General features: G+C 42.6%; 1 protein-coding gene across 1 annotated transcript; it reads right to left on the bottom strand.

Annotated features, from left to right (window-relative positions):
- Nucleotides 1–249: 249 nt before the first annotated feature.
- LOC120495991 (zinc finger protein 91-like) lies at nt 250–6,531 on the bottom strand. The gene is made up of 3 exons (XM_039696006.1): nt 6,407–6,531; nt 5,580–6,182; nt 250–4,941 (listed from the first exon to the last, which is right to left on the bottom strand). The coding sequence occupies exons 1-3, from the start codon at nt 6,495–6,497 to the stop codon at nt 2,300–2,302; spliced, it is 3,336 nt and encodes a 1,111-aa protein (XP_039551940.1). The 5' UTR covers nt 6,498–6,531; the 3' UTR covers nt 250–2,299.
- Nucleotides 6,532–9,062: the final 2,531 nt, after the last annotated feature.

Below are 9,062 nucleotides of genomic sequence, written 5' to 3'. Positions count from 1 at the left end.
TTTTTGGTTTAAATAGGAAACTTCATAGTGTGATTTAGGAAAGGCTTTGATTTTTGTTTAAACTGCAGGAATAAAACATATTACACTTCTAGCTACCAAAAAAAAATAATCCAGCAACAGCCCATGTCTTATATGAAACTGAATATGCCTCAACCTTTAAATTTCACTGACTTAGACTGAGAATACCTTTGAAACCACAGAAATTCAGTGCAATGCATAAGGAACAAAAAGCAACGTCAGGAGTCATTGAGCTGCTTATTTTTTATTGGAGGCAGTGAGTAGGAATAATTATTTTTATAAAATCAAGCTCTAACTGAAAGTACCTTCTTGTTCTTACTTAAAACTTGAAGAAACTTGTATTTACAAACCTTTTCAAAAATTTACAGCAGTTAATTTATCCCAAGCCAGGCTCTTTTCATCACTGCTGTACACCATGCTTTTAAACAGCAGTGCTCTATCAGATTTAGCCTTTCTGGTCTCATTTGATACAGAGGCTTACAATTCCTTCAGTATTATTGTTGTCTCTTTGTACCTGTTCTTTTCAAATAAATGATCAGAATTATAATGTAACACAGGTAAAAATGCCTCTAAGCTTGAGTAACCTGTAATATTTCCCAGAAATGCTTTTCTTTCTTTATACTGGAGAACATTTTTCTTTCTCAGAAATGGATTAGGTGGCTCCAAGGTCTAAATCATTTATCTGTAACCACCATGGTTCAGGCACAGATACTTGTCTGACTTTACTGAAGCTGCCAAGAACTGGATCACTTGAATATCTTTGCTGATCTGGCATTAAATACATTCATCTGTCCATGAGTATCAACCCATTATTGGAAAACTGTCTTCCAAATTGCAGAATGGCTGCAGGGGTTCTGAAGAGAAGCCCCTGCTCAGGCAGGACCACCCAGAGCTGGTTGTCCAGGATTACATCCAAATGGCTTTTAAATATCCAAAAAGAGAGGAACTCCACTACCTCTCTGGGCAGCCCTTCCCAACCCGTCTCCTGTGTTACCAGAAAGCCTCTACAAGACATTATCTGTATTTCTACAAAAAGACACACATCCAGAAGCAGAAAAAAAAGCACTGAGTTCCACATTTACATTCTCTAAATTAAACCACAGGTTTGTTCTGCTGTTCCATGGACTGAGCTGTAGCACTGGGACAGTTTGCACCAGGCCTTTGCTGCTGTCTTTCCTCACACAAGGGGATACCAGACTGTTGTTAAACCACTTACCACACTCAAGGGTTCCTATCACTGTAAAACTCCAAAACAAACATTTGTCTAGATTTGAATATAAATTGGAAGCAGCATCCATTCGGGTTCACCATTCCCTGCACCAGCTGCTGCATAGTACAATGGTTCTTACACACAAAAATTTAGACTAAGAGTAAAGTTTCAGATACTGCTAAGTTTTCAATGTACCTAAATAACATTCATAATTATCAGCAACTGCTCTTATTATCAGAATTTATTTGAGAAGTATTTAATCTATTTTAACAAACAACACAGTAACTACCAACCTGAGAAAAGGTAAGGCATTTCAAACTAGATTAACATTAGACATTCACATAAAATTGAAGATTTAAAGGTTCCCAGTATCATAAAATAGATGTTTCTGGACATTACCATTTCTGCCAGACTACTCAAAAATTATCAAAACTACAGACAAGGTAACAGCTTAATAAACATCTTATACATACAGACATATGTAAAACATTTCAATGTCACAATTATCCAGTGATGACATGCATATTTTGCTTCTGTAATTTGGTGACATACTATTTTTTTTCCATTTTCTTACAAGTATTGCAAAAGCACCTGGAAGTAAAGGAGGCAACTTTCAGCAGATGGGAGGTAGCATTTAGCCTCCATGTACACTGACAAACTTCATATGAAAAGTTATTATTACAAAATATAACATTCCCTTCCTTCCCTTCCATTACGCATTCTTTTGGTCAGAAAAGAGAAATTTTTTTCTTATTAAATTTTTACAGGAGAGTGGTGCAGAATAACTGTTTAAACACAGATGAACACTGGCCAAAATAACTGACCTCTACTGAAGTGGTTACTCAGGGATGAAAAAGTGTCTCCAAGATCTTCAGCACAGCCTGTGCTAGAATTGATGTTCCCAGAAACACCTGCAGCAAACCAATACCCCAAGTGTCACTCTCTCCACCAACATGCTGGATGCATCCATTACCAACCACTGTTCTGGGCACAGCAAAGGAACATAAAGCAGGAAGAAATTCAGGACATGCAAACCTGTCCAAAACCAAGACCAACTTCCAATTCTCAACCTCACATTCCAACGTTGTGCTGCTGCTTATGCTTCTCCAGCAGTTTTTTGGTGGGCAGTACCACATTACAGTTTGGACACCTGTACTTCTTTCTGTGTGTTTTTATGTGCTTCTGGAAAGCCTGTTTGTCCACCGTGGAATACCTGCACCTCCTGCAGTGCAGCTTGAGGTGAGTCAGCCAGTGGCGCTTGCGGTGGCTGGAGGTGCGGAAAGCCAGGGAGCACTGCCCGCACTGGAACGGCTTCTCCCCCGTGTGGATCCTCAGGTGGAGCTTCAGGTTCCCGTTGTGGGCCGTGCAATAGCCACACTCCTCACACCTGTATGTCTTCACAGGCAGCTCCTTATGCTCGTAGAGGCAGCCAGGAGAGGAGGTTCCCTCCTCAGTATGCGAAGCCAGGTGCTGCTTCAAGGACAGCCATTTGTTGGTTGAGAAATCACAGCTCATGCACTTGAAATGGCCCAGGTTCAAATGTGTGAGTCTGTGCCTTTTCAGGTGACTGGAAGTACGGAACTTCTTCTGACAAACGGGGCAGCTGTAGGGCTTCTCACCAGTGTGAGTTCTGATGTGGAGCTGCAGGTTGCTTAAAATGCCAGTAGCATAGCTGCACTCTGAACACTGATATAATAGTGGCTGACTCTGTGCTAGCACATCATTCGCTGTGCCCCTCTGAACACCTTGCTGAACTCCCCAAACTTCTGAACCAAGCAAGGAGCTGTTTGAGCCTTTGCAGGAATCAAAATCCCTTTCTGGATACGTGCCTCTCTGGATTTCACGATGCAATTCAAGATTCTCTAAACACCTCTCTACAAAGAGGCAACTTCCAAACTCCTGTCCGTTTTTCACGTGAAGAAGGCTGTGTTTCTGCAAATGGTTTGATGTTTTAAATGTCTCATTGCACTCTTTACATACGAATGGTCTTTCATCCGTATGTATCTTTAGGTGCAGCCTGAAGTTGTTAGGAACAGCAGTAGCATAACTGCAGTGCTGGCATCTGTAAGTTTGGAATGTATTTAAATTAGAAGGGTATGTATCCTTCAAGTTTTCCACAAAGTTATGAAATGAAGCATCATCTTGCACTTGTGAATGAGAGGTCTCTGCTTTGAAGAAAGCATCTTTGTGAGGAGTGACAGTGTCCATTTGGTAAGAGCTCCAAGGAACTTCTGGTCTGTTTCCAGTAACAGCAAAGCTGTTGCTTCCTTGGCTGTTTTCAAGGAATTTCTTTCCAGAGCATATTTTCTTATTGTCCCACACATCACCTTCTTGCTCAAACTCCACTTCTGAAGCCAGGATTCCCCCACCCAGAGAATCATTTTCTCCACCAAAAAAAGAGTGAGAAACACGGCCCTGAGAATCACCATCAGCATTGCCTATTGTGCTTGTATGGTATTTATTGCTCTGACTCGTGCAACCATTAGCCTTTAATGGTTCATGAAATTTCTTGTGAAAGCTGAGATGTCCTTTAGTGTAGAACACCAGGTTACATTCATCACATGTGTAAGTCTTTGGAGAACTTTCAGTTCTCTTTCTCCCACTCAGGCAGTCAGGTTGCTGTGCTTGGCACATTTCTGTCTCTGCATGTGTCCTCCTGTGTCTCTCCAAACCTGAGGTGCTGGTGAATGCCACCTGGCAGAGCTCACAGCAATATGGTTTATCCCCTGTGTGGATGTGGCTGTGCCTCACCATGCTTGCAAAATACAGTGAAAAAAAGGTGCAGAACCTGCACTGGTAGAGCTTATAGCCAGCATGCCAGTACATGTGATTTAACAGGTAGGACAAGCTGCTGCAGGAGAAATCACACTGAGGGCACTGGTAAGGTGGTCTCTCCTTGTGTCCCTTCATGTGATGAATAAAACTCCTAGGACTGGAAGAAACAAAAAAACAAATTCTGCAGGAAAAGCTAACTGGCACATCCAGGGGTGTGAAGTCCCTTTCAATTTTCATGAAAAATTTCTCGTATTTACTTTCTTTTTTCTTGGTCTCAGATTCTCCTTCAGATCTTTTCTGCCTCCCTTTTCTTGCACTTATTCTATTTTTTCTTGCCTTTTGCAACCTAGCAACCTTCTTATGAAATTTAAGGTGATTCTTGAGATTGAAAGAAAAGAAAAAAGTTTTTTTACAAAAGCAGCATTTATGTATTTTCTTATCTTTATGAGCTAAATAAATATGTTTCTTCAGGTGTGCATTGCATTTAAACACAGAACTACAAAACCTGCACTTGAAACGAAATCTTTCATTCTCCTTTGTAAAACAAGATGTTTTAGGAAGAGGGGTGATGGTCACACTATCATTCAGCCATGTTAAACCTTCTTCCTGGCTCTGGAACTCTTTTGGGCTTGCATGAGAGGAAACAACTTTTTGTTGCTGGTATCTCTTCTTAGAGAATGGTGTTAACATCTTGTAAATATGCTCTCCAGTAGTATTTGATTCAGCAGAAGTAGAAGCATTCATGTCAGGTTTCCCTACATCTTCTAGATGCTCCTTAAAAGTAGAACATCCATTAACTAATGGATCAGAACAGTTATAGGTAAATTTCTCCTCTTCTTTCAAGCCACGTTCCAAAGGAGAACTCAGAGTTTCATCTTCAGATTTGATTATTTTCATGTAATCAATTTCATGCTCTCCATTATTTGAGAAATCAGGATCTACAAGGAGATATAAAAAGTCACTTTTCATACACTCACAAATATTAATTCACAGTAATAATCTTGAATTGCCTAATGACTTGCTTGTTCTTCATAACTTCTACTTCCTTGTTATTTCCCTCTCTCCACTTTTTTCCCCAATGCCTCTCTTCATGCTCCCCTCTGCCCCAACATTTAAATGTTGTTCCTAGTTGGAAGCCACCTTCTCTCCTACTTTCTGTTTTCACTCAAGACTCTGAATTTCACAAGACAACACCACATCCAGAACACCTTTATGGCAGAATTCCTACCAAAGTACTAACACCATACTTTTCTAATGCTCCTTTCTCACAAATACCACAGTTTTTCTGCGTTTTTATTTTGAGAACATTTCCCTGATGAAAGGACACCCTTTTTCTCATTAGAGGAGAATGACAAAGTACCAACATTTTATAGTTTCACTGCCTTTTGCAGGAGTCTGTGACAGAACTGAGCATACTCCAGGCAATATTTTCCTTCTGTTGCATTTATGAATCTAATTTAAAATGCTTACTCCAAAATAAATTTATTTCATAGCTTCTCTATACAATTTTTTATTTAAAAAACTTGAGGTTTACCACATTTCTTAAACTCTTGCTAGAATCTTATTAATATATTACCTTCCATTTTAACAATGATCTCAAACTCCTTGTGGATTTCTGGTTGTGTCTGTGGACTGCCATCAAAAAGAACACTTGCAATACTGACAGGTTCTTCTTCGTGCTTGGGTACCACCACCAATGTCTCCAAAGTGTCAGCTCTGTCACTGTCAGCACAGGAGAGGAGAGGAGGAATCTTCTGAAAGCCATCATTATCAACACAGTCTTCTCCAGCCCTGTATTTCACCTCTGGAAGCTCTGTTTTGCAAGACAATGTAGGTAACGTGCAATTTTCACCATATTTATCTGTGTCTGCATCACACCCACCACTTAAAGATAATTCTGATGTTTTGCACACACTCTCAGCAAAACATTTCTCCTCAGAGTATTTAATACAGTTATCTTCATTTGAAACAGTCTTGTTTGCATCCCAATTCCCTAAACTGCTGCTGTCATTTGAAGGCTCCACTTCATTTTTTAGGCAAAAGCTGTTGTTTAATTTAAACTCCTGCTCCACCTCGGGAATGGACACTTCCTGGTCCTTATCATCATCATCCTGGAGAAAATTCTCATCGCTCAGCACCAAGATAGTGATTGGCAGCACAATCTCAAACTCCTCGGGCTCTGCGAGGAGAAACAGACACAAATATCGTAATTCCCCAAAAAAACCCCGAACACCTGACGGCGCCGCGTCCACCATAATCCCCGCGCACGCCCAGTGCGCATGCGCGGGCGTCCCCCGGGCCCGCTCCGCGCCGTCCCCCCGGCCCCGCTCTCCGCGCTCTCTCAGGCACCGCCGCTCCCGCAGGACCCGCGCTCCGTCCCCGCCCCGGCCTGCGGGCACCCACCGCTGTCTGCGCCCGCCTGCGGGGTTTCCTCCGCGCCCGCCTGCGGGGTTTCCCCCGCGCCCGCCTGCGCCACTCCCGGCTCCGTCGGCATCTCCGGGCCGCTGCGCCACGAGACTCGAACCAGCGGCCGGGTGCGCCTGCGCAGGGGGGCGGGGGCGGCGCCTCCTGGTGTTGGGGGAGAGGCGGGGGCGCGGCCTGGGATTCCGGGTTTTTAAATATGAGTTAAAGTTCAGATTTAAACGTGCTTATAAGTTAGTTTAAAAACTCCGTTTAATCTCCCACCTGGGCTAGGGAGCCCCCAGCCCTGGGCAGAATTATTCGAATGCTCCGCGAAACCTATTCCCGGTTTAAGCAATTTTGATCGGTTGTTACTTCTTTTCCTGTAAAATTAGATCTCAGCTAATACCGATGGTACTCTTAAGAACGGAATTGTGCCAACAATAAGGCAGTCCCTTGCTGGGTACAGAAAGAATAATAAAATAATCGCAGGCAGGAGTCACAAAATTCATGGAAACACAGACCAACACCTTTGGTTTCATCCTGTTCTCCTTGGCTGTTCAGGCTGAGAGTGGAAAATATATGAACCTGTGTGCATGCATATTTACATTATAGAGATGTAGGTCTTTTTATACATACAGAAATTTATATACATGCAGGGTGTCCCTGCCCATGACAGGGTCTATAATGAATGAAATGGTCTATAAGGTCCCTTCCAGCAAAAACCGTTCTGTAATTCTGTGACTTGGGGCTGGCTGAAAGGGACCTCTGGAGATCATCCAGTCCAAACCCCCTGGCAAAGCAGGGTCACCTAGAGCAGCTGACACAGGGATGTGTCCAGGTGGGTTTGGAATGTCTCCAGAGAAGGACAATCTACAAAATCCCTGGGCAGCTCGCTCCAGTGCTCTGTCACCCTCAACGTAAAGAAACTCTTCCTCATGTCTAGGTGGAAATTGTGTTTAATTTTATAGCCACTTCTCCTCGTCCTGCTGGTGGGCACCGCTGTAAAGACCCTGGCACCTGTCTTGGAGATACTTACACAGATTGTTGAGATCGCCTCTCAATGTTCTCTTCACCAGACTAACCAGGCCCAGTTCCTGCAGTCTCTCCTCATGAGAGGTGCTCCAGAGGCCTCATCATCTCTGTGGCCTCTCCAGTATCTCCTTGTCCTGCCATCCTCGGGATCCCCCCAGCTCCCAACACCTTGACATTTTTTTATCCCCGCCCAAGCTGTGATCCCACATTCTGCACTGCTAGAGGATTCCCAGTTTCCATTTTCCAGACTCAGCACTCTGTAGTGATATCTCCAGAAGAGGGTGGAATGTTTAGCCTCTCCAATGAGAGGAATTTTCCCTATTCCCTGTCTTCTTCCCCCCGTAAAAATCATGGAACCACTTATCTGCCTTAATTTCAGATTAATTTGCACTTCTTGTGTATGGAACTGCACCCATTTGTAGGAAAAATTGTTCAGCTTGTGAAATTTAGGTAGGATCTTTTTATTTTCAAGTAGAACTGATGAAACCTCAAGGGAGGAGCATTTCCAAAATCCTCCTAACTGGGAGTATTAAATTAGGAACAGGCGAGAGGAATATTGGTCTCTGTGTTTCAGCTCAGAGGGAGTTTGGGAATCTCTACAGAGTGAGAAGACTTGTTGATACTTCAAGGTGAGTGAAACAGGTGCTGGGCTGAGCAGCAAATCTTGCATAGGCTTTTTGCTGCTTGAGCAAGCCACAACGTGAAAAAAACAAAAGTAAAAAAGTCTCCTCCTGGCAGAACCGTCTGAATCTTCCCACAAGATGGCTCTGCAGCCACAGGCTCTGCAAGGGAAGAACCTGGAAATACTGGTTATTTCTTTTTTTAAAAGCATTAACTTTAAAATAACCTCATTTGAAAGATATCTACCTCACTAGAAAACCTGAAAATTCTGCAAAAACTTTACAAAGATGTTAATTCAAGCCTTTTATTTCAAAAGTGGCTCTTTCTACTCTTTTTCTTAAAGGAACAGACTATTACTCTCAGCCTAGTACTTAATGATACCATCATGCAGTGAACAAAGTGACTGTGAAATGGCTGAGGAATGAATCTGGTCAGTCTCAAATTCACCTTCTTCATTACAAGCCCTTTGCACAAAACTACGTTTTGCAAATTCAGCTTGCAATGGAATGATCTGATCCTGCTTGCAACTGTGCTTGTGCCCACACTCCTGCATGAAAAAAGTGATGGAAAGTATCTTGTAAGGAAGAGGATGGAGGGAAATGGCTCTAAGATGAAAGAGGGTGGATTTAGAATGGGTGTTAGGAAAAAAAAAATCTTCCCTCTAATGGTGGTGAGGCCCTGGCAGAGGTTTTCCAGAGGATCCCCCCATCCCTGGAAGAGTTCCAGACCAGGTTGGACAGGACTTGGAGCAACCTGGTCTAGAGGAAGATGTCTCTACCCATGGCAGGGGTTTGGAATGAGATGATACTTAAAGTTTCTTCAACCCAAACCATTCTGTGATCATGTGAAATATTAGATACTATGAGAAATTGAAGCAACCCCAATAAATTGTGCTTATTTGAAGTATGGATTTTTGACATCTTTATGGCCAGAGTGGTGGCACAGACTTACCTCAACTAACATAAGATATTGACCTAAAAAGTGTAACTTGAGACTGTAGTCA

This window comes from Passer montanus, unplaced genomic scaffold (genome assembly GCF_014805655.1).
Source record: "Passer montanus isolate IOZ18808 unplaced genomic scaffold, ASM1480565v1 scaffold94, whole genome shotgun sequence".
Taxonomy (NCBI): Eukaryota; Metazoa; Chordata; class Aves; order Passeriformes; family Passeridae; genus Passer; species Passer montanus.
Note: the sequence above shows the minus strand (reverse complement) of the source record. Positions and strands in the feature narration are given on the sequence as shown.